Raw genomic sequence first — 26,498 nt, 5'->3', positions numbered from 1 at the left:
TGCATAGAAGTATGTTGTACAAGAGAAGAGCCTGTGTAAGTAACAAAAGTGGGTTATTGCTATAACATTTTACCAGCATGTGTTTTTAGTGTTTACAAATGATTTTTTTAGCAGTTTGAGAATCTAAAAATGAAGAGACCAGATTTCAAAATTAACCAATAGTGTGTGAATGTAAATTAAGCACAAGTGACCAAGGATTGTCAACAAGACAGATAGTGATGATTAAGGCTGGTATGGTGCAGCCTATTTAAGTCAAATGTTCTCATTAGGTTGTTCTGATTACAAATTTTCTAAAAGTTTATGCTACTGTTATGTTATTTTATACCATAGCTGGCATGTGCTCATATTGAATCAGAATGGTGTATTTATGTCAAATATATCAAAAACTAGCAAAGCTTTCATGAGATAGAAAACCATCTAGAAGTCAGTATTTTAAACAGTCAGATACGTTAAAAAATGTTACATGTATTGTCTCATCATGCCATATGGCTGAATTTTAGCAATAAACAGTCACTTTTACAAGTGGTAAACAGAAAAATTAAATCTTTTGGGTACACTGCAATATCCTATCACTGATTAAATTAATTCACGCTGGAATATCAGGTCTGCTAAATACTGGTAAATATGCAACCACGGTGACACAATTACCGGTACAGTACATGTATCTTTCATTTTCAATTTCATTCTAGCTCACTGTCAGTGAAGATTGGAGGTGAAGTCACGACTTACACATACTATCTTTACTCTATCAGTCAAAGGGTTAAGCTACTATTGCTATGAAAATCAAGACTGGTGACTGCTTTGGTAAATGAGTTTGAAATTGTGATATCAGTAAATGGCCTACTTTTCCTACAGCAAAGTGACTTGTCAGTAGTAAAGAGAATGGTCTTGTTAAGTCAAGTGGCATTTTTATCATAAATGTAAATCAATTCCAAATTGATCTTGTCCCAAAGCTGCAAGGTTGAAGTTAGTGAAAGTTATGTGTTGATGTTATCCAACCAAGCAGATTTGTGGTCATTTCTGTAACATACTGGTGTACTGTCATACAAGACACCCCTGTGTCAAAGTGATGGGACAATGACTGGAAACTTATTTGGTTTTTTTTTGACAAAATCATGTAGATGTTTTAAGAGAAAAAATTTCCAGTGGAAACCGATGGAACCAACAGGAATGTTGGATTTCTTGTGGCCAGATTAAAGTGGAAACAAGTCTGGATAATACATGGAAGATTTAAAACAATGCGCTGTTGATCAGAGAAACTTGACACCGTATATAAGTATAAAGAACATTTAGATGTAATAATTTTATTGTGAAAAGTGTATTTTTACCATGGTTTATTGACAAGAAAACAAATTCAATTCTCTCTGTACAAATGTACTGGTATCTAGTGGCATATGAACGCCTGTCTTTCATTCATTGAAATCGATGCTAGTTAATGTCTGTACTGTTAAAATACAAATATACAGTGCATTGTGGGAAGGTCTTAGTTCATCATACAAATCACAGTGTTACATATGTCTGGTGCCTCTGTGGTTGTCATGAAATCTAAATGACCAAAAATACTGATAGTTCCCAAGGGAGTTGTTGAGATTTCTGCTTCACATCCCGAGAGTTTGCAATGTAAAGTAGAAATTTATTCAGATTTGCAATACTCTGTTAATTCTAAGTGATGTATACTAAAACCTTCAATGCATTCAAGTGAGTGCAATTATTTTGGAAAGAGCACCCATCTTCAAAATATGTCCGTCAATTCCATATTTTTCATGTTTCATTCAGTCTTGAAGTCATGTACCGGTAGTTCACAATTTCTGTTCACTTTAAAAGATCATAGTTCAAGCAATATGTACATGATACTTGTCATAGAATTGCTTTTTATCATTTATCTATACTCTCTTCCATAACTGCCAAAGGTTCAGGACAAGATGATTGTACATCACAAGGACCCACTCATGCTTCCATGCTTGATACAGAAAAATGTCAGATTTTTTGGTGAAATTATCAAGATATGACATTACTGTTTACATGTATCAGGAAATGCAGATAGTGTTTCATGGATAGTGTATATGTCAGTTTGAGATATATGACTTCAGCATGTGGTACAGCATTTCTTATTATCAAAAACATTTCGGATCCTGTCTTTCCATGTTGACAGTTTTGTAAGCTGAAAAGTTTAAAGCATGGTAAAGGCCAAAAAACTTAATTGTGCCGTTCCGATATCATGGTTTTCAAAAATAAAGTAGGTAGGTAAGGTAGGCAGGTTTTTTTTCAAAATATTTTATTTTTAAATGCGCATTTTTCAGGGGTTAAGGGCAATCAAATACTAGCCAAATTTTTTTCAGAAAAATGTATCATAGCATATGAAAGGAATAAAAACATAAAAGACATCCCCGTTCAAGCAAAAATTAAACGCAAAGTAACGAACACGTGGTTTTGTGGGTTTTCCTTTCTTTTTTTACTTTTGTGTTCAGGGAGCTCTAAAAGGTTTAGGATCGGCAGGTAAAAAATAGGGTAGTTCAGGTTATTGGATCAGCACAATTTTTTTTTTTGCCTAAGAATGAGTACAGAACTTGAAACCTGGTGGGTGTGAATGAAATGAGTTCTTTTGAAATCTGTCAGTGTATCTGTAATATGCAGTTCTGGCAAAAAATATGATGTTGCCTTCAGCACCTATGCTGTCTGTGCTATCGGCAAAGGAGGAAATCACAGAACCCTCTTGAACATCAATTGCCTGCACAAGTAACCATGGCAACTCTGATGAAGTTAGAAATGTCATCAGGACTCACATGTAAAATGTTTGATATGAGAATTCTATTGAAGACACACAATTCCAGTCTGGGAAGCTCTAATATCTCTGTCTAATCAGAGTGTTGGTTTTATTTTTTATTTTGAGAGAAACAGGATACCATATCTAGCTTTTGAAAGGTATGTCAGAGTAGGGACATATGCTTCAAGATATGTACTGAAGGAGAGAATATTACATTGATATGGCCAGGGATAAGACTGATGACCAGCTTAAAGAAATGATCTGGATTTATATACATGGCAAACTTATGCCTAAACTGACTTGCAGTAATGCAGATCATTATTTTTGCATGGCAATATAATACTGGATGTGTTATTTTACTTTGAAGTCTGTGTCTTTCTCCAGTCCTATCTCCAGCAACATATCACATTCAGCAGTGAATGGTAAATGTGGTAAATGTACAGTATTCCTTGAAAGACGCCAAGCATATAACCCAGCTGAATCTGATAAACCTAATGTCATACTGATTTGTTATCAAAACATCATCATAAAGTTTGAAGTATAGAATTTGGTGACAGAGAGAAAATATGTGGAAATAATCCGGAGGAATGGAAAATGGTTTTTATGCTACTTGTGAAGTGTATCCTTGATTCATGATAGTATTGACTATTAACCCTTTTCCTGCCAAGTCCATATTTCACCACCAAGTCAAGATGGTTAAAATTAATGAAACACAACATATGGTTAATTTTAACATAATACTGCACATTTGAAGGCTATTAAAAACATAAATACTGTAAACTTGATTTTTTTGGACTAAAGATGCTATAAAATACCAAGCCAAGTGGGTGAAAATACATGCTTGGCTGATGGGGAAGTGATACTGTCTGGCAGGAAAAGGGTTAAAGAAACATGGCAAAGTGTTGGAAGTACCATACAAACTAAAAGAAACGATTAGATAAAATTGTTTATTTGATTGATAAGTAAATAAATACCTGAGATATATGAAATGTCCAAAACTACTGTCAAGGTTGGTAAAAAATCAAGCTAACAAGCACACAAGATGATTTTACAAAACAATAGAAAACTGGAAGTGGGATGGAAAGGTGGTTATACAAACTAATAATAAGGAAGTGAAGGTAGCTATTAAGATTCCAGCCTGTTTGAAATAATTCCTATATTTCTGATTTTACCAATGACAAAAATGTTATACCAGCTCTTTGCCTTGGCATATTGAACAGTGAATTCAGCTGCTTTGTGTTTAATCTTAGAAATTATCAAATCAGTTCTAGTGTTCTCTCTGGTCTAGTATGAGTGTCGACCTTCTGTATTAGAGTAAAAAAACTGGAACTTATGTGGTATCATTTATGGAAGTATATTGTTTTAAACATTCCAAATTGCTGTTTACGTTGTTCATAGAATCCTAAGATGGCCAGTTTTCTTAGTAAAATGACTTGCAGGCTTTTTTATAACAAAATGAGAACAAATTGATGACTATCATCTTATTTTGTCATACATTTGGAGTTTGCATTGATATATAACTCTTTCTGCATCTTTTGTCACTCATTATCTTTGAATTCTGGACGTTAGTAAAACATTAGTGTAAGAGATGAACACCTGTAAGATGTGGGGAATTCACTGATACCAGGTGATATGTAACATTTCAGTGCAAAATAAAGTTTTTGCAATTTGGTAATTACCAGTGACAGTACCTTTGTCAGTACAACTGCATCTAGTCCTGCATACAAGTCTGTGTTTCCTATGTTATGTGCACCACAGACCTTTACATTGCGCAGGACTAAAATTAATTGCTCAAATGACTGTGGCTTTACCTTTCCTGAAAATGAAATACTAGTACTACCATACAAGGTTAATGTATATTTGTTTGTCTTGAAGATACTGATTTACAGAAATATTGTATTTAACAATGACTGCAGCTGCTAATGACTACTGCATGGCAGCCAACAAAGTCATTAATACATAAAGCTGCTTTATTATAAACGTTTTCTTGGTGGGCAAGTGGACGAACTTTTATAAGTGGGCAGAGAACGGGTGGATGGGCAGTTTTCCTGTTTTAGGAACAGGGAAATTGCATACCTACTCTTCAGTTGGCAACTTAAAAAAGACCTAATGGGCAGGCAGAGACTATGATTTGGTAGGAGTTTGACAATAGGTAAAGGAAAAGCATGTGGCAAAAAGATTGTTGTTGGAATGTATTTAGTGGAGCGAGGGTAGTGCAGAGTGATTTTGGTTTGGGACAGTGGGAATATTTCCTAATGGGGAGAGGGTTTTCAAATTGCCATGGGAGGGCAAATATTTACTGGTATTTGTACCTTCACAATTTTAATTTTATTCAAAATACAGAGTCTCAGAATAAAATATTTTAATGTACCAGTAAAATGCCAATCAACATTTTCTGTTTTGGTGCATGCTTCTGATACTGACAGAAATACAATTGCCAAACTCAGAATCTTTCAATTCAAAAGCTATACTTCAGAAGGCTCATCAAATACCATAGAATGAACATCCTGGCTGTGTCACTTGTGTTGAATTTTTAGATGAGAATTGAACCCTTAGATTAGATTCTTCAGAAACAGGACACACTTCAATACACACATCTCTTGTATGCTCTGTTACCATGGTGACAAAGAGGGAAGCAGTGAACTATTACTAATCAGTACGGTCAATTGATGAAGATTGAAAAGTTGACAAAGAGAGAGTTTTACAATTCTATGATGGTACACCTGAATCATCTTCTCACTTCTAACAAGCATTTCATTTGTTTGTCTTTTTTCTTGCAAATAAAAATCCTATGTCAATTTTGCCAGATAAGTTGCTTGTACATTGCTATCAGCTTCTAACTGGATAAGTATTTTGAGAAACTGTCAAGGGAAAAACCAGATAAATTCCTCAGGTTGCTGACAAATGTAGTGTAAAAATGACATCAAGTTGGTATGTTTACTCATGCAGAAGTGAGAATTCTGTTACTGGTACTCAGGCACAAATAATCCAGTATAAACCATTGATTTTGTATTATCAAGGAATTGTCACCGTTGATAACATTTGTGCTCAAAGCTGAAATTTTCCTACTTTTTGCTTTTTAATAAGTAATCAATGATGACATACTTCCCATGACTATATGTTAAAGACTGCCAAAAGTCAAAATGTAAAAATCAATCAAAGTACAACTACCAAACATGTTTATTTCAGATTCCATTCGTGAACTGTATTATTCATATATAATCACCATGTGAAAGTAGAGAATACCAAGGCTTGTCTTCCTCATTTAAAAAGTAGACTTTGATGTGTTTTAAAAGTCATATCTACACATAGTCTGTCATTTACTGCACCCTGTGCTTTAATATGCAGTTTGAACAAAAATAATTTGTAGTAGTGACAAGACAGTGTAATTTCTCCGTTCAGACAAAGTCTCCATTACAAAATGGCTGCCAGGATATCATCATGCATTACTGTATTGTGAAACTCAGTGACCGGCCTATGTTCATCATAGCATATTGTCCTTGTACCAAGTTTGAGTGAAATCTTATCACCAATATCTGTATAATATAGTACAGGTACCAGACACATGTCAAGTGTTTACTTATTACTTCTTGTGCAGGCACTGGATTTCTTTACAGCCGTTGGACTTGCAAGCTTGTTATTCCATTAACAGCCTTGGGTATTTGCATGTATGATGACAACTTGTGCTGTTGTGCAATTGTTTAAAGGGGCAGTCCTCAATCCCTTGTTCTCACATTAGTCCTTGTGGAAGTTGAGCATTTACATGGTGTTTGGCCTTTGTTTTCCACTGAAAATTTTATCAGGTTGGTCAATTTACTTTTAGCTAAGGCTGATAAATGACCTACCCTGCTAAGGTACTGTATGGTCTAGGTTTAACCATAGACCCTCGAGAAAAACTGTGGTTTAACTATGATGTGCTTCAGGGAATTTCAAATGTATGGAAAGGAAGTTGACAGGAAAAAATTAGAATGGGAAGAAAACAAGTATAGTGTACCAAATGCATGGGTGGCTTTATCTAAATTTTGTATATATTTTGTGAAAAATGTACAATATTGTGTATCCTACAAAAATAGATGTGTGTGTTCATCCTACAGCTCAGATATACATGAGTTACAGCCTGGAGAAAGCAATTATCTCAAGGCTATAATCTGCGTTTTTCCACTCTGTATCACTACAGGCCCATTTATCAGAAATATTCATAAGTAAAGAACATTAGAAATAATGGTTGTATTCATTAACTCAACAGTGCTTCTCAAGCACAAACACTCACTTGTCAGGGTAGTAGTCATTGTACCTGCAGGGTAGAAAGTAGACTGGAATATCCATGGTATGAGGACATTCTCACACTAATGCTTCCTGTGAGGAAGAAGGGGCAACACTGTTTCAAGCAATGAATCCTCCAGTCTTGGAAGAAAGGAGGTTATAATGATAGTCAACATAGTAACAATTGATTAGATTATGTATGCACACATAACTGAAATAATGATATGTGAATGCTGATACATTGCAGAGATGTAAGCTTTGTCAACACAGATTGCCATTTTCAGAATATTGAAGGATTCCATTCTGCAGGGGTCTTGCCATCTGTCAGGTGTCAAGCATGTCTGCATAATATTGCAGATAGATTGCTTATTGAAATGTGTTTCTCTCCACTTTTTACTTGTAGGTTTTAGAATATGCTTTTAGAGATTATGTGCGGAATTGGTATAATGGAAGGGTCAGTGACCATGAAGAATTTTTACATTACCTTCGACAGAGTGTACAGAATGTTATTGTGTCATTTTCCAACAGGTAAATACAAGATACTGACCACTCAAATAGATATTCTTTCTGCTTAAGGTCTATATGATTTGTAAGTTGTAGTGAAGTTGGTTCCATTGTTGTTTAATCATTAGATATAAAAGTTAATCAAAGATGTACTATTTCACATTTCACTAAACGTAGAAGGAAATTTCATTGAATTTGCCACCGACATGTTAACTATCAGAATAGAAAGTCATTCAGACTTGTACAAGTTATGTTCAGTGTTCTCTCTTTTCATCTGTTTGATATTTTTATAGTCATACTTCAATTTTATTTTGATCTATCATGTTTCAAAATGGACAGGATAACAGTGTGATGTTTGTCATCCGCAACTGAAAACAAGTGAATACTCCAACTCAGATGTTGGTGGCACTATTGAGAAAACCAAGCAGTTTTAGATATTGCATTTGGTGATGGCTTGATGGCATCTTAACTCTCTAGTCATTTTCATTTACTCAACGGTATTTGGTAATTTTCTTCAAGCAGTGCCAACTCTATTTGACAATGCTTGCATATGTTTTCAGATCAAAAGAGGTACAATGGGTGCCTTATTTTACAAGAAGACTGGTGGATGATTTTGCATCACATGTCAGACTTTACAGAAATGCACTTGAAAAACTTAACAAAATACAATGTACAGAAGGTGAGAAGAAATAAAATGTGTAATATAGTTATCTGATAATGATTGGGAACAATTGTAAATTGCTGATAACAAAAGCTGCTGATGCAATTTTAAAGAGATGGTCAGTGTGCTTGAATTACAAATTCTTTGGTTATTAGGATCAAGGCTTAGGATTTTGTAAAAGAAATTTTATATGTCATCATATGATTGATCAGCTTCAAATCCACACCAATGTCTATAGTGAAATGTGACTGATACAGACTAGAGTTTGTAGAGCAGTAGCATTGTGTTTGGTGAAATCAGCAGGTAAAGGTTATACAGTTACAGCTTTAAACTGATTGCTTCATGGAGAATAGAAATCATCTATTAAGCTTGTATCGACATTTCTTATTTGAATTTCATTTTAATTAGCATTTTTTCCTTTTTGTATTAGATGATGCAATGCCAACATTGGAATCAATGTTTTTTGACTTGGAGGTTGAAATGGAAGGCGACAAATGCAGAGATTTAATTTGTTTATCTCCAGACCAAGAGGCTGGTAAGATAATCCAGTATTTCCTCAATCACTTCATAGAACATAGCAGATCAACATTGTGAACAATGAACTGTTTTATTAGTCCCCGCGGACGAAGTCCGGCGGGGACTTATAGATTGGGTCCCGTGCGTGCGTGCGTTCGTGCGTGCGTCCGTCCTCAGCCGTTTCTCAGACACTGCTGAACCAATTTTGTTCAAACTTGGCACAAAGGCATAGCACTATGACCTACAGATGCACATCGATTTATTTTGCGATACGATTCAATATGGCTGCAAGGTGGCCATATTTTTGCGATTTTTCATGTCTTTGAACCATAACTCAAACATCCTTGAACCGATTCTGTTCAAACTTGGCACAAAGGCATAACACTATGGCCTACATATGCATGTCGAATTATATTGCGATACAATCCAATATGGGCGTGAGGCGGCCATTTTGTTTGCAATTTTTCGTGTCTTTGAACCATAACTCAAACATCCTTGAACCGATTCTGTTCAAACTTGGCACAAAGGCATAACACTATGGCCTACATATGCATGTCAAATTATATTGCGATACAATCCAATATGGGCGTGAGGCGGCCATTTTGTTTGCGATTTTTCATGTCTTTGAACCATAACTCAAACATCCTTGAACAGTTTCTGTTCAAACTTGGCACAAAGGCATAACACTATGGCGTACATATGCATGTCAAATTATTTCGCGATACGATCCAATATGGGCGTGAGGCGGCCATTTTGTTGCGATTTTTTCATGTCTTTAACCATAACTCAAACATCCTTGAACTGATTTTGTTCAAACATGGCACAAAGGCAAAGCACTATGGCATACATATGCATGTATCAATTAACCTTGCGATAGGAGCTAATATGGCTGCAGAACTGCCATTTTGTTGGAATTTTGCATGTCTTTGAAGCTTAATTCAAAGGTCATTACACCGATTTTGTCCAAACTTGACACAAAGATCATGCACTATGACATACATATCAGATCTACATGTCAATGTACTTCGTGACATGTTCCAATATGGTTGCCAGATTGTCATTTTTTCCCAATATCGCTGCCAGATGGTCATTTTTGGATTTCTTCATGTCTTTGAGGCTTAGTCATATGCAAATATTCCTTATCCAATGTTGTTGAGACTTGGTACAAAGATAAAGTACTATGGCATACATATGCATGTCTACTAATTTTGTGCTATGATCCATATGGTCAATAGACAGCCATTTGATTTCAATTTTGGTGTGATTTTTTTATGTCTTTGAAACATAAACATAGGTCACTGTCCTTCGATGGACTGATTTTGTTTAAACGTGATATGGCTGCATTCTTGTGCACATTAATTTGTTTCATTATATGATCCGAAATGGCTGATTACAACAATACCCGATCCCATACCATTTCTAAAATTCCACCAAACCATGTGTATAGTATGTGCCATCATGACACTAGAGGCAGTGAGGGCATCGTTATGTGTGATGTAATCAAAAGTTCCTTCAGTGGTCATTACCAGCAGAGATGGGTCAATTTTATTGAATGTTCCTCAGATTACTTTATTATGCAAGTCACAGGCCTGATGCACCCGTTGCATCAATGTCATTCCACAGCTACCTAGACCACAGCTACCTAGACACCAAAGATTATAACAAAATGGACAAGCGGGGACTGTGTCATCAACGATGACTTGTTGAGTAACCAGGTTGGGACAGATAAACCTTTATGTTTTTTGAAAGTGGTGACTGCATTCTTGTGGAGTCTGATGATGTCACCATCTCCAATGAACTTGCTGGAGGGCTCTTCACAGTCTTCTGTAATCATACCAATCCTGTGCTCACACATATCTTGCTCCCAACAGGGTTCTGTAAACTTATGGTGATTATCATATATTAGTGTATATACCTGCACATGTTAAGGATTACCATGTTATGTTTGGCAATTTACAATAACTGCAAATAAGTTTCAGATATCATGCTTGTTAATTTTTCAGTTACACCAACAAATATTTTCAATTTTGCCTTTTTTCAGAATATCTGAGGGATGTGACGGAGATGCTATTATTTTTGCTTCTGCCAGCTCATGATTTTTACAACAAGCCATTTCGTTATTTATTACGTGAAGTCATAGTGTTTGGCATACTTCAGCCAATGATAGATAGGATAACAGAGCCTGATTATATCAACCAAACTATAATATGGATGGTAAGTTTTGAAAAATCCTTTGTCATATTTTGTTATGATGGATAACTTTACTGTAAGCATAGATCAGAATAAAGTGGGTCTGTGCTCTAAGTTTGTAACAGTTATAGCTCTCGTCTTGTACGATTGATTAGGAAGCAATCTGCAACCAATATTGCCATCAAAATGTTGTATGAATATATCCAAATTTAACAGTCTACAGTATGTACTTAAAAATCAAGTGAACATTTCTGAGCATGTTAAATTTAAATGTCAAATAAAACTTGTCAATGAGTGATCACATGAACAGGTGTGTAGGTAGGCAAACAGTTCAGTGTGTATGTGTTTGTTGATGTTTGTAGTGACTGAATTGAATTGAAGTGGGGATAATCAGGGTGTCATCACCTCACGTTCAGGAACACATTGCAAAATTCACGTTGCATTGGTAGTACCAGTACCAGTAAATGATTATCATGGTTGTCGTGTGGTTAGCTTTCATCATGAAAAAGTCATGGATCACGCCAACAACTTGAATGCTTGTAGTACCATATAAACTATCCATATATATCCATTCCTGTAGTTTCCTTGTAAAATTTGTGTTTACTTAGGCAATGTAAATACTTTACATAGTGACTTTGTACATGGGTAATGAAAAGTAATTACATTTCTGTTTTTAATTTAAATGTAATTTTTGCATTTCATCATTTACAGTGCAAGGACCATGCACCAGTGATCAGTGAAGGGTTCTTGACAATCATCAAATTATCAAATAATATTGGAGAATTAGAGGCTGTCATTGAGAAATTAGATCATGAAATTAGTGTGCAAAGATCCAGAGATTCAAGCGCTGATGGTAAGATTTTAACTGCTATCTGTGGTATCATCTCAGTGAAATTCAATGTCATTAACCATTATAGTCTATAGTCAAATCCCATGTTATTGTGTATCAATCTATTGTCAAACCCTCATTCTGTATTATTCTATTGTCAAAACCCATATTATCCTACATCAGTTTATAGTCAAAGCCCACATTATCCTGTGTCAGTCTATAGTCAAAACCCATATTATCCTACATTAGTTTATAGTCAAAGCCCACATTATCCTGTGTCAGTCTTATAGTCAAGCCCATATTCTTTAAAAATTGTATCCCTTTTGTTTGGTTATGCAAATTTTTCTGTCAGAGTTGTACCTTACCATGGCAACACTATTTTATGACCAATGAGTATAATCATTGATATATCATGTTTGTATTGTGAAACACCACATGCTCATTCTGTGCAGCAGCTCACCAGAACAACTCAGCAGTGTTTTTATTAAGGCTGGTACCCTGGTAAATTTTACTTGAGTTGGCCAGTCACCATAACAGGATTCCCCTCTAATATCAGTACAATTGTATTAGAAGACAACAGAATTGGAACCAGGATTCCCACACCATTTACCCACCATCTGCAATCTTAGCAAAAGTGCCAAGGTCACATGACAAGAGAATAGATATAGGTAGTGCCCACTGACTTGAAAAAGTAACATTAGAGAGTATATTTTGACAAACTTTTTCAGCAAGGATATAGTTTGTTAAAAAGTGCCTCTTCATATGACCATGAGCAGAGTGTTGTCTGCAGCTTTGAAATGATGGTGGATGGTCAGATTGCAATAAAAACAATGAGCTACAGACAAAAAGAGCGTGATTTTGCTTTCCATCCTTGCCAGAATTGAAGAGCTCATCAAAATTCGAGAGCAATCATGAAAGTCAATTAATATTCTGTCATTGCTTTTACTTCTAATATTGATGAAATTTGCACATTTACTGGCACCATGGAGGAATCGTTTTGTGAACTTTACATGGTATTGTTGCTCTGTATAATTTACAGCACATCAAAAACAATAATGTGAGCAGCGTAAACCTTGTGGAGTGTTATAAACACCTATTACCTAGCCATTATTTGGGCTATAGAGCTAATTTATCACCCCTTCTGATGACATTTTAACAGAAACATATTGCTACAGCTTCAGGAAACAGAGATTTGTTTCTGGTAATGCACAGCCCCTTTGGGTAATAAATGGGTGTCACAGCCCCTTTGGGTAATAAATGGGTGTCACAGCCCCTTTGGGTAATAAATGGGTGTCACAGCCCCTTTGGGTAATAAATGGGTGTCACAGCCCCTTTGGGTAATAAATGGGTGTCACAGCCCCTTTGGGTAATAAATGGGTGTCACAGCCCCTTTGGGTAATAAATGGGTGTCACAGCCCCTTTGGGTGATAAATGGGTGTCACAGCCCCTTTGGGTAATAAATGGGTGTCACAGCCCCTTTGGGTAATAAATGGGTGTCACAGCCCCTTTGGGTAATAAATGGGTGGCACACCCCCTTTGAGTAATAAATGGGTGTCACAATCTTTATGACCAGGTAATATGTGTTCATTACTCTTCACTTTTTGTCAAGTGTGACACACACATGCCAGCGTAGATAGTTTTTTATTCTTTTCACACATAGACTTTAATCATTATGTTTTATGTTTTTCATTTGACATACAGACATTGACATCAAGATGCAATTAAACAGCTTACAACATGTAAGGAGAGTATCACTGGAAACATTACAAAGATTACTAGATGGAGAGTTAGACATGGCTATGGAGGCGGTGAGTTGTTCCAACACTTATAACAGATGTTAGAGTGTTAGGGTTGCATTGTGAAGTTGGCAGTAACCATGATTTAAAAACATTAAAGTTTTGACATAGTATTGATTGATGCATTAAGTAGATCTTCTTGGAATAATGTAAGGTTTGGCCACAGTATTCTTAATATTCAGAGGTTAAACACAACATCAGTGTTTTCTCTGCATGTTCATTGAAGGGGGCTATTTCTGCCCCATTCATCAAAATAAGGGGGCAGATTTGACATTTTAGGGGGCTGAAACAACAGCAAATTCACAGGTCACAGTACTGTGCGCTTAGGTCACCATCAAATGGGCATTTTTGCTTGCTGTGTTTTGTGCGCGATTTTTTGCACTTTTAGTAACTTTTAAAGGGCAGAAAATGGCTTGAAATGCGCAATTTGCGCAATTGCGCCGTCAAGGGAAAACCCTGCAACATGTATTTTGTTTGACAGTCTATAGAAATTGTACGTGGTCTCTATTAACCAGGGCTGTTTTGTGAATAAATCATACCAAGCTCCACATAAATTATGTCCAATCCACTCAGATTTTATCAATCACCAAAAGATACATAATACCCACAGAAATCATGGTTTATTCTTGGGGGGGGGGGGAGGGGGAATATGTTTCCATTGATATATAAGTATTTTAACTGAACATCAGTATATACTATAACACCTTTGCTGTTATTGCTTTGCTGTATCAGAGTAATTACACTTTCCCATTGTTCATGTGAACAATAAAACCAAAGTCAATACTGGTATCTGGAAACATAAATGTAATTGTAATGAACTGTCATCTCTATTAATAGGGTCAAGATATAATGACGCCATTACAAGGTCAAAGTCTGTATTCCTTACCATTGGATGTTGTACTTGTCAATAATGTCGCCCTCTCATACTTCATAGGTAAGTCTCTTCAAGTTTTGAATTAAGACACTTTAATGTTTATCACATCATTCTTTGTGAGCATTAGCTTGTTGCCAGTATTGCAACTTCACTGATGGATTTACAAGGAAATTGCAAGAACAGAAGTATGTCAAAGTTTCTCAACATTCTTTTAGATCAGCCCAGTGGCCGTGATATCATCTACATTGTGAGTGACATCAACTGAGAAAGTAAAGATTGAATCAGATGTAGTGTTTCTACTGATGGGGAAATTGGTGAAGGCAATTGATGTACCTGTCCAAGAGAAAAACTATCAAAACCAAATCCTTGTGTACCGTACATGGTAGTTTTATCAATTGATTCTATCCCAACATGATAGGTTCTATCAACCAATTCTCTCTCAACTTACTCCAAAATCATTGTGTACTGTAATTTCAGAATAAGTTTTAAAGAAAATATAGACCGCAGAAAGTTCTGCAGAGTATGTGTTAACAATAGATTGATCATAAACATACTGACATGAAAATACTGACATGTAGTGTTTCCTTTCACAAATACAGAGTTTATGGGACAGATGGGAGGTCAAGGTTACCTGTTTTTTTGGCTGACCATTGAATCCTACAAAGTTATGGCAGAACAGCAGCTGTCTGCCTACCATTTACAAAAACTACAACCTGAGACAGTTGACGTGTATGGAGGACCTGACCCTGAAATGTTACGAGCTGCAGCGCTTAATATTTTTGAACAGTACTTAGCAGACGATGTAAGTATATCTGTATGTGTGTTGTCTCATTGTACATGCACAGCTGACACAGACGTGAAATTTGAAGAAAACCTGAGATTTCAGAGACAGAAAGATTCATTACTATGAAGGATATGTGTTACTACTTGTCGAAAATTATGGAGTAGATTTGATTTCAACATTTAAGGATAATGATTGTGTCACACTAAAACTCACACTTTAGAATTGTTTGTTAAAGAGTACTCAGTATATATACTCAGTGTATGGCAAAATCATTGCTACGTAAATGAACACTATTTTTTGTGTTGTTATATTTTTGTATTTAAAGGCATCACATGGTATTCATGTTGGTGAGCAGATTGTAAAGAAAACTTATCACAAAATCAAAAATGAACCTCCTACAGAATGTGTCTTTGATGACGTCCAGAAAAAGGTAATAAACATATACATGTCAATATCATGTAAGAAAAAAATTTACTTGCCAGTGCCGCTGCCAAAGACAGTGTGGATGAAAAGGAAATAATTTGATGACCCTTCATGAAAATCAGATAATATTGTGCAGATGTTCATGAAAGTCAGATAACGTCATGTAGGTGTAGTCATAGACGATACTCTTGCCTCTACTGTCTGTGGTGTACTGTGATAACTGTACTCACAGTATTGACCTAAACAGTACTCTTGCTTCTACTGTCTGTGGTGTACTGTGATAACTGTACTCACAGTATTGACCTAAACAGTACTCTTGCTTCTACTGTCTGTGGTGTACTGTGATAACTGTACTCACAGTATTGACCTAAACAATACTCTTGCTTCTACTGTCTGTGGTGTACTGTGATTACTGTACTCACAGTATTGACCTAAAACTCATTTGCAAAGTAGGTGCTTTCTATTCAAACTCCAGGACTAAACATGATGGCAAGCAGAAATGCAGACATGCTATTATCCTTAAAGTGCCTATGACATGCCCAAACAACCGAACGTAAAATCAGTCTTTGGGTCTTGAAGTTAGCTTACGTCACTGCCTTGCATTGTGTATCGCTAAGGCAAGGAAAAGTTACGGGTGAGTGTGTACCCGTAACCCAACTCATTCGACTTTTTTTGGTTTTGAAGTTCAGCCGACGACTTATCTTAATACGGGCAAACTGTCTTACACACCTTCACAAATCCCATGTCCATAAGGGTGTGAGGCACAGGGTTCCTTTGCTCAGAATGTAAACCCAGCGAACATTGTAGTGCCTAAACATTTTAGCTTGCTTAGTTTTAGTGACATGGTTGTGTCAAACAAGATCCAAACCACGGTCTTTTCATGAGATCACCGCAGCGTCACATGATGCGTGTATGGCCGATCGCGCCGATGAATTTAATTAAAATGACTTGTCAGGCTGTCGAATTAGGTGTACTAGAGTATAAGCTATAACTGCTTGTGTGCCAAATATGGAAAACAAAAACTACAAGAAGGACAGTCAATGTCTTATCCTCATTAATTAGGAAACATTTATGCGGCAGGAAGCTTCCCGTATCTACCCGATTGAAGACGGCGATTCAAAATGGCGACCCGACAATGTGACAACAAATGTCTTTGGTTTTCTTCATTTCAAACATGTATGGAATAGGCCTAACAAATCACTTTTTGCAGGATTCATTGCTCTGAAAATGCATGGGAACATGGGTCGATTGCACCGTTCGTCTCGTGCTCCAAGGAAATGATAGTTCTGTCAAAGTTCGACGACCAACCCAAATACCCAGGCAAAACCTTGAGCTACTGTACTGCATCTACAACATGCAATGCAGGTTTTACTCATTGAACGGAAACACTCAGGCGCGGGATATCGCTCCACTTTTTATAAAATAAAATCAACCAGGAAAAGTTCAAACTAACACTGATACTGTCTTATTTAATACAAAGAAATGAAACTTGGCCTCGTACTTTCTAATCTTTCCCGAGTATTCTATTGCTTTGTCCAGTCGGACTTTGTCCTTCAGAGATCCATTTCTAGCTCCATGTTTAGAATCAGACTCCGACTCTGATTCGGAGTCACTCATCCCGGATGCCTGGGGTTCAAATTGATATACCTATGCGCCTTCAAACCAATGCCCCTCAAAATCACTTTTTGATTTCTGGTTAACACTGTCCTTGCTAGAGCAACTTTACAAGTCCATGTAGCTGGACTGCTGGTGTGGCTTCCTTGCCAGTGTTTACTGGGCGTCTGTGAGCACTGTTTATATAGCTGACTATATTTGTGGTCTAATTTATGCAAGGACTGCCAAGTACACTTTCGTTTCAATAGCGTGGAACAAATGACGTCAATTGTACCTGTTGGTCAATATGCAAATATCGCTGCTTGGCTCGGGTACGAAGTGGCTCCCGGATCACCAGGCATGAAAAAAAGTCAAATTTCGGCATTTGCAGACATCTTTACGAACTGAGACAAATGCAATCCATAGACAGGTCCCCAAGCTGAGTTTTTGACGAGAAAAAATAAAAACTTTGGAAATGATGTCTTAGGCCCTTTAAGCATATTGGTGCAATCTTATATGTTGATGTGAATTGACCAGTCTTCTCCCTTTCTTGTACACATAACCTCTTGTATCGTCTCTTTTATGTAGGTATATGAGATTCTACAAGGCGAGCCATTCTTTCCAGCATTTAAACAGACTTCTCTCTATGTCAAGTGTCTGGCAGAATTAGATTTATTGAAAGATGAAAGTCCCAAAATAGATGACAGGAGAATGTCCCTCCATTCAGCGGATTCATCGCCTTCCAATAGTTTACAAGGAGTAAGTCTAGTCAGCAACTCATGCTCAAATACCGATGGTGTGTCACCGTGTGCTCTGGGTCTGAATATCTATGTCAGACTCTGTGACTGTATTGGGAGGAATTATTTCATAAGATGATACATGTCAATGCACCTGTGTGTGTGTGTGTGTGTGTGTGTGTGTGTGTGTGTGTGTGTGTGTGTGTGAGTGTGTGTGTGTGTGTGTGTGTGTGTGTGTGTGTGTGTGTGTGTGAGTGTGTGTGTGTGTGTGTGTGTGTGTGTGTGTGTGTGTGTGTGTGTGTGTGTGTGTGTGTTACATATCAATTGAATTTTCACCAAGTACCATGATGATTTTTCGATAGGCTTCAGAGCAATAGAAGGAGTGACATTTTAGCTAAATACACAAAACTTTCATAACTTCTCTTCTGAATCAAGTTAAAGTTGTAAAAGTTGCACTTATTAATGATTTAATCTGGATACTTTCTTCACAGTCAACAGAAGATTTGTTATCATCATCATTAGAAGAAAGTTGTACAGCTGAGATGTTATCAAATTCACACTTTTCATTGAAAGCATCCATTGAAAACACAGGTATGCCACAAATTACTGACCATTCACCTCTAAGAATCCTGTATGTTGAATTTTGCAAAGAATTGCTGTAGTCTGCAAGTGTTAAATGACATGTTAGGGGAGATAGCGTTTCAGAATAGAATGAAGTATTGACTACAGAGTGAATTGAGATGTGCTGGTAATGGACTGTACATTGCACATAAGGCAAAAGAAAGTAGACATTCATAAATGAGTGTATAAATGTATGTAATTGTATAATGGTTTTGTCAGTACCACTTTCAAATCAAATTGTAGGATTTATCAATTTATCAATTCAGAGGAATTGCTGTTGGTTGGAATACATTTAAACATGTCAGCCTGTTTGTTGACAATGAAACTGATGAGGTGTTGATGGTGAACCTTGACATGTCTACTCAAAGCACTGCTAAGATTTGTAACTCTATGATTGCTTTCACCATAGTGTTCATTAAGTCTGCACAGGAGAAATTGGCAAAATTTCATTCGAGGCTATTAGCTTAGCCATTTTGCTCTCATGTTGGGGTGATTTTTCATGAATTTTTATCCTATTTGACATGTGCTGTGTAACAAAATATTCAACATGTTTTATATGTTTTTTCGCCTCGCAAGGAAAATTCTCACCATGTTTGCAGAGAAAGTGATTTTTCTCATGTCTTTTTACTGAAACACATGCATGGAAATCATGTGACAGTATAAAATGGCCCCCATAGCATTGAAAACACAGTTGCTTGTGATTTGATACACAGCAAAGGCTGTCAAGGTTTAACACTATCATTACTAACCATGTTGTTCAGTTCCATTGATACAATGGGATGGATGATAGCGTACACTTGCAAATGGGGTGAAATACTCACAGATTTTTGAGAATCTTTACATATTTGAAATTTCAGCTATTGTGAAAGAGTCTGGCAAATCGTATGGCGTATACAGCATACATGTGCAACGAACCAATGCAGATAATACTGAAGAAGTATGGGATGTGTACAGACGTTACAGTGACTTCCATGATTTACATATGGTACTCAAAGAGAAATTTGAATCTCTGTTTGGTCTGAGTTTACCAGGAAAGAAAGCATTCAACAATACCAGCAAATCATTCCTTGAAAAAAGAACAAAGCAACTTAATTCCTACTTACAAGTAAGTGCTGTTATTTGTCATCACAGTGTATTGTATCACATTCAGACCCTTTTTAGCTCATATTTGGTATGTATGTAAATAACAAAAAGAGCTTATATGGTGAGTCTGTGGCGTCTGTATGTATGTATGTATATGCAGATGTATGTCTGTCACACGCAAAAACTCCCAAACCGCCACACCTACCATCTTAGTATTTGGTGTACAGGTGGACCCAGGGGTTGAGATGTGACATTGTTCAAATGAACATGTCTGTGTCAAACATATGCAAATGAGGTAAGAAAAAGGGGGAAATCCTGCAAATGTGCAGGAGTAGTGGTAGTGACTGAAATAGATTATGAGTCATTTCCTGTCATTGTTCATGAACTGTTACATATTAACAGACCTGCTCAAACTAAGAGGGACTGTGTTGAAACATTCCTCTGCTATGCATGTTGCTAAAGTTGACCTCCAGTACCTAAAGTTTCAGACCTTATTTACTTTTGTCATTCTTGTTTTTCTAGTTTAAATATTTCTTGAATGGATCAATTCAAACCAAATATGAGCACACTGTCCTTGACAGTATTTTTTGTGTCTTGTGACTTATCTGATCATTCTCTAGTTTTCTTTGTTGTATTGTGAGTGACCTCTGAAGTGTGCTTTACAAATTTGACAGTTCTTCTGTGAAGAATTAGTTTATCTCACTTCTTATACAATAACAATTATTGTAAATTTCTGACATGCTATGATGCTTACAGCAAGTATTTCACTCAGTATGCTGATTTTTTACCAAAGATAAACTCCGTGATTATTTATTACTTTACTTACCACAGACCTTGCTGTGTCATGATGTACTGAGTAACAACCCAGGCATGCTGGGAGTGCTTGTGCACTTCTTAGAACCAGGTGTGTACAACAAGGGCAAAGGTCAATTTGCACGCAAGGTAAGAAAGCATATTCATAATTTCATCCTTTATCAAGGCTTTAATGAAACTTATGCAATATATACTATGAATTTATTTGCATAGATGTTTTGAAGGCTAGAGCAGTCATCCTGAAATATTATTGAGGCATCTATAATTTAACATGTATACCAGTATATCAGCCTAAATTTGGAATTAACTGCTCATCAGTGTAATTCAAAAACTCTGGAGTCTTGCTCAAGATTACATGCTAATTTCTTTGATTTTATTTCAAGATGGACACCCTGGTGAACCCTTTGAAGAATTCTGTAAGAAATGTAGCACATACAGTGAAATCAGTTCCTGGTAATATCGTTGATGGTATGGTGCAGATGTCTGGTGAACTCAATAAAATGTCAGATAGGATGACAGACAGCTTCACCAAAATGTTCAAAGTAAGCTTAGCTTTGTTTATCTCAGTTAATAGCATTTTTACTGTACACAGATAAATTTTATAAATATTTATATTGATTTGAAGAGTGAAGACTGAAAAAATGTCCCCTTGTAAAGTTAAGAAAAAGTGAAGGAATGATCTTTGAACAAAGGTTTCTGAAAAAGTGGCATGCACAAATTCATAAATGTGAAAGTTTTGGTTACTTTGTTGGGTCAGAATTGAAGTGCTTGTATCACAGAATGATTTGTTTCTGTTTGACAATATTTTTACTGAAAACTTGGAGTGAATGACTAATATGAATCAGTAATAATACCATAATTTAGTGATTTAGTGAATGTAAATGTTTTGAAGAGCCATAAAATCAGGTATTCACATCGATGGTAGAGTCAGTTCATGGAGACTTTGTTGGTTTTAAAATAGGGCAACCAGAGAGATCATTTCTTCGAAACAGAGAAGGTATCTGCTAACATTGGAGCTGATGTGAGTATGAAGGATAACAGTATGTTACATTAGAATGTCTGTTTACAAAAATAAAAAATAATCGTGTTAATAAAAATATTATGCTTGTTTATCAAAACAAGAAATATGAAGAACTTTTGGATTTTGCTGATCTGCATGTGATTTGACATACAATGAAATTTCATGTTAGATACTCTGTTTCATCATTCTGATACCTGGATATGTTCTGTTTAAATTGTCTTTCCAATAATGGCATTGTGGAGGAATAAATTTTGCTGAGATGAATGAAATGTCATCTGTATTTCCTCACTCTCCAAACAGGATGATGATAACATTCCACTGAGAATCATGCTATTGTTATTAGATGAAGTGTTTGACTTGAAAAGTCGTGATCAGTGGTTGAGAAAACGTATGATTGCTCTGCTACGGCAATTTATCAAGGCAGCTTTTGGTAATATGATAAATACGTAAGTGTATACTTCTCAGACTTTGAAGACGAATGGATCATACTTTTGTCTCAAAACTTATTTCCTCTAATGATTTATTGTGCCTTGGTCTTCCTTATATTATACCGTACATTAATTGACCGTTCTCAACAAATACAAACTACTAGTACTTTGGTAATGTTTTCATATACTGGCATTTGTCATTTCACCAGGCAATGAGATGCTATCGACATTTCATCTTGTGTCTATTCGTTGGAATTTCTTTTTCAAATGTTCTCCAATAGGAATGTTTTCTGTGCTTTGTAAACTTTGTAATTTGTATAGATCTGTGTAGCAGTTTGATGTGGATGTAGATCACACTGTGTGTCCTTGCTTGGGACAAACCTTACATGATTAGTGTGATCAATAATTGCTGTATCACTGTGTTGTGAGAAGTATAGAGTTGTTTAATAGTTTCTTTCCATTTCAGAAAAATTGTTGACTATGTGGCGTACACTACATCAGCAGAGCAAGTAGCTGAATATGTCAAATTATTCAGGTTAGTACACAGCTGATAGGATGATAGTTCCCGTAGAATGAATTAGATATTCTGTTTGTAGGACATGCTGATACTCGGTAGGAAAACAGTGAGCAAATCTACCGGTAGTAACTTAAGTGGTCTGCATAAACTGTATCACTGGGATCACTGTATCCAGTGATCTAACAATATTCATAGGTTGGTAACTTTGCATGCATGTAGTGATATAATTCTACAAGCCTTCACAGGTACACTAACTGATCAAATGGCAAATTTACTGATCCAGGCCGAAGAACTGGTGTCACAAATTTCACTACAAGCTGTTAAAGGTTTATTACTTGTTAAATGCCAGCAAACTTTGCAGTGTGAATTCAATTGTACTCTGTAGAAATGCCATGGGAGTTAAGTTTGATTCTGGAGGACTTATCATGAAAAGTACTTACAATCTTATTTGTTATTCACTAAGACAATACAAACATTTTGTCATTTTGCATGTCAAATGGAGTCATTTGAATCACTGTTTTTTTCTGTATTTCTAGGGATTCCTTTTGGCCAGATGGTATAGAGGCTGATTCAGCTGCAGAGAGAGACAATATGACTATGATGAGAACCAGAGTCATTGCTAAAACAAAATTAATAGCCAGTATGCCAGGTATCTATCATCAAAATTTCACTCATCATTAAACATCATTTCTTTGAATCTATGAATTGGTTTTCTTTCCACCAACATCAAAAATTATCAAAATTCCTCACTGGTTAATAGCTGACAGAATCAGTGAACTTCAATATACCGTACTCGTCCGAGTATAAGCCCCTTTGACCCTGCTCACCCCGTTGCCTAAATAGAAAAGTGTCATGATCATGTCCGCCATTCTTTTTTATCATTCATGACCATGATGTTTTCATCCTCTAAACATGCAGTTTCATTTGTTTGAAGCAAATATCCTTTTATCTGTGAAGACTCTTTCCTGGTGACTATTACAATTTTCACTGCTATGTTGTTGATTTCACAAGATGTAGACCGTTTGATACTGTAATGTTGAGATGCTTTTCCGTGTAGGCAATACCAGTTCACATTACTGTTGATCAGCAGCATACATGACCGCTTTATTTGAAGTTTGGGGGTTATTTTTGATGCTGAAAGTTCACCAAAATGTCACTTCTGTATTCAGAGATTGTGTAATCAATTTCTTTGGATGTGTAAGTTGATTTTGAAGTGACAGAAAGATCGAGTGGTGTTGAAAAAGTCATGCATAAAATTAGCATAAATTAAAGCGTCCACGGGCAGATAACATGGGGTTGCTCGAGTATAAGCCCCTACCCTAGTTTTACCGCCAGTTCGTGTTACCAAACCAGGGGCTTGTACTCGGATGAGTATGGTAAACACTTTACATGAGATCAACATAACACATGACACAGAAGAACTGAAGGTTTCATTGGATGAAGAAAGAATAATCCAAGCTGAGCCAAGTCAAAGTCATGACAAAGAATAGATAGTACTCCCTGTAATTTTTACAGCTTTCAGAATTAAGAAATCATATTAGTTTATATCACTTTGCCCAGAATTATACCTATATTTACTGTGTAACAAATTCATGAAATATCAAATTTCTGTTGCATGGTAAAGCAGATAGCAGTGTATCACAGATGATGTTGTTTTGATGTTTGCTGTAGATTGTAAAGATTTTTAATATCTGAACATGGTCACTCATTTACCTTGGTTATATTTCGCATCCGTATACAAGATTTTAGTCTTGTCATGTAGATGTCATTAAAATGCTAAGCAACTGAGAACAAATAGATTTTTCTGTACTTTTTTTGCCAGATGAACTGAAGAATTTCATAGGAGCAGAAACAACCCGGAAAGGAATTCTACGAGTATTTGAAATGTTGCAAAACCAGCAACTGAACAAGAGACTTATGTATGTGTGTTTTGAAGGAATGCTAGAGACACTTTTCCCAGACAACACTTTCCCAGAAGTCTTCAGGAAATTGCATTCCAGGTCAGAACGATTGCGGAACAAACCAGCACCAGCAGCTCGACGACCTGGAGCAAAGAAACGGGGCATCCTTGAACGTGGTAACTCACACAGGAAGAGTGTGCTTCAAAGGACTGATTCAAAGCAAAGACGGAATAAACTGGAAAGAACAGATTCTGAAAAGAGGCAGGGAAAACTGGAATCAAAGAATTCAGGCACAAGGCTTGACAGAGGCAATTCAGTTGAAGGGAGGAAGTTACAAAGGGAAAAATCCCTGAACAATCAATATGAAACAACCAGTAACAGTCAGAGTTTGTCCAGGAGTAGCTCAGAGAGTCATCTTTCATAGCAATCAGTGGCAAGTGACTTGAAAACTTACAAGATTGCTTATGGATTTCATCAAAATACCAAGCTTCAGGAGAGTTATCGTCATAGCAACTTGACACCACTTGTCATCTTTCAGGGCCAAGGTCAATCAGTGTTCAAATTCTAAAATGACATCAACAAAGAGAAGGAAATGGTTCCACACATCAGAGCAGATTCTTCCCGCATTGTAACTTGAAGGTGATACAAATGACTGCTGTTGCATAAAAGGTCATTCACATAGGAATCACAGAACTCAACTTTAAATTCATAATACTAAATGTGTATTTACTGCAATACCAAATGGACAGGGTAGATCTGTAGAGTCTGACCACAGTCCCTGCACACTGTGTTGAGGGACTGTGGTCTAATAGATATTTGTCGTGTCTGATCATAATACCGGTACTGTACTGGACAAAACTGATAATGTTAAAGAGTGAGAGATTCATGTCACAGTCAACATTATTAAGTTTTTGTTCAGTGCACTTCTTTCAACACAGGTTGCATTTATAAGTTCAACAGGTAGGATTCAGCATTGTCCATGGTGAAAGGTAAATTTTGACAGACAGCTACACCTGTAGCTTTGCCAGAGTTGTACTACTGCTGCAGTGTTCATCAGAAGGCATGATTTTACAGACAGCTACACCTGTAGCTTTGCCAGAGTTGTACTACTACTGCAGTGTTCATCAGAAGGCATGGTTTAATAGACAGCTACACCTGTAGCTTTGCCAGAGTCGTACTACTACTGCAGTGTTCATCAGAAGGCATGATTGACAGACAGCTACACCTGTAACTTTGCCAGAGTTCTACTACTACTGCAGTGTTCATCAGAAGGCATGATTTGATAGACAGCTACACCTGTAGCTTTGCCAGAGTTGTACTACTGCTGCAGTGTTCATCAGAAGGCATGATTTTACAGACAGCTACACCTGTAACTTTGCCAGAGTTGTACTACTGCTGCAGTGTTCATCAGAAGGCATGGTTTATTAACATGGTAAAATGTTACTCTTAGTGGATAGATTGTTTGCAAAAATTATCATGAAGAAAAAGTCATCCTGAGCAAGGACAAAGTCATGAACTGTGAAAGATTTTAGTGTAAAAAGAAATGATAGAGATGGTGAAATGATTTATGATTTGTAAAAGTCATTATCAAATATATTCCTAATCATCATGCAATACAGAGATTGGTAATGATATACATCCATTAATGATATATAAATTTTATACATTGCCGTAAAATATGTTTTGATCTAGATAGATAGAATTACTCATGATGTCACTACATCTTTAAATGTCAACAGACCCTGGTAAATCCTTCAGCTTATGTTCATTGTCATGAATGCAACACACTGTATATCCTTTAATCTTTGACATTACAGACATTGATATCGCAAAATAACAGACATCAGTATTGTAAACGACAATTAAGGTAGAATGCAGCTTGGGGATATTTTGACCAATCAGATTTTACAATGCATTGCTAGCATGCTGTTTGCTAGGTTTCATTTTGAAGCTTGTTGAGCAAATTAAGTTTACATCATCTCTGTTGTGGAAATTGAAAATTGAATTTTTCTCCACAGAGTTCAATAGCAGCCATTTTGAATTTCAAATACCACTAAATGTTAGATAAGTTGTTTCTCCAGTACCACAATTTTCATAGTGACCCCAGATTTTGTATTCCTGATGTTGAAAGAAAATAGTAAAAACTTGCCTCGAGAAAAATCAGAGCAAAAGATTAAATT

The 26,498-nt window shown here is 36.3% G+C and overlaps 1 protein-coding gene across 1 annotated transcript in view; it reads left to right on the top strand.

Moving 5' to 3' along the window:
• Window positions 1–24,925, top strand: part of LOC139139761 (sorting nexin-13-like) — a 63,040-nt gene extending 38,115 nt beyond the window's left edge. The window contains exons 5-23 of the mRNA XM_070708660.1: window positions 7,431–7,555; window positions 8,092–8,210; window positions 8,623–8,727; window positions 10,750–10,922; window positions 11,610–11,751; window positions 13,429–13,535; window positions 14,361–14,457; window positions 14,997–15,199; window positions 15,507–15,611; window positions 17,786–17,956; window positions 18,426–18,525; window positions 19,413–19,660; window positions 20,470–20,580; window positions 20,835–20,993; window positions 21,413–21,472; window positions 21,773–21,918; window positions 22,367–22,435; window positions 22,954–23,066; window positions 24,240–24,925. Coding sequence (XP_070564761.1) covers window positions 7,431–7,555; window positions 8,092–8,210; window positions 8,623–8,727; window positions 10,750–10,922; window positions 11,610–11,751; window positions 13,429–13,535; window positions 14,361–14,457; window positions 14,997–15,199; window positions 15,507–15,611; window positions 17,786–17,956; window positions 18,426–18,525; window positions 19,413–19,660; window positions 20,470–20,580; window positions 20,835–20,993; window positions 21,413–21,472; window positions 21,773–21,918; window positions 22,367–22,435; window positions 22,954–23,066; window positions 24,240–24,742 — 2,856 coding nt within the window. The 3' untranslated portion in view covers window positions 24,743–24,925. The remainder of the gene's footprint in view (window positions 1–7,430; window positions 7,556–8,091; window positions 8,211–8,622; window positions 8,728–10,749; window positions 10,923–11,609; window positions 11,752–13,428; window positions 13,536–14,360; window positions 14,458–14,996; window positions 15,200–15,506; window positions 15,612–17,785; window positions 17,957–18,425; window positions 18,526–19,412; window positions 19,661–20,469; window positions 20,581–20,834; window positions 20,994–21,412; window positions 21,473–21,772; window positions 21,919–22,366; window positions 22,436–22,953; window positions 23,067–24,239) is intronic.
• Window positions 24,926–26,498: the final 1,573 nt, after the last annotated feature.

Source organism: Ptychodera flava, chromosome 9 (assembly GCF_041260155.1).
Source record: "Ptychodera flava strain L36383 chromosome 9, AS_Pfla_20210202, whole genome shotgun sequence".
Taxonomy (NCBI): domain Eukaryota; kingdom Metazoa; phylum Hemichordata; class Enteropneusta; family Ptychoderidae; genus Ptychodera; species Ptychodera flava.
The sequence above is the reverse complement of the archived record's forward strand: the minus strand, read 5'-3'. Positions and strand labels throughout refer to the sequence as shown.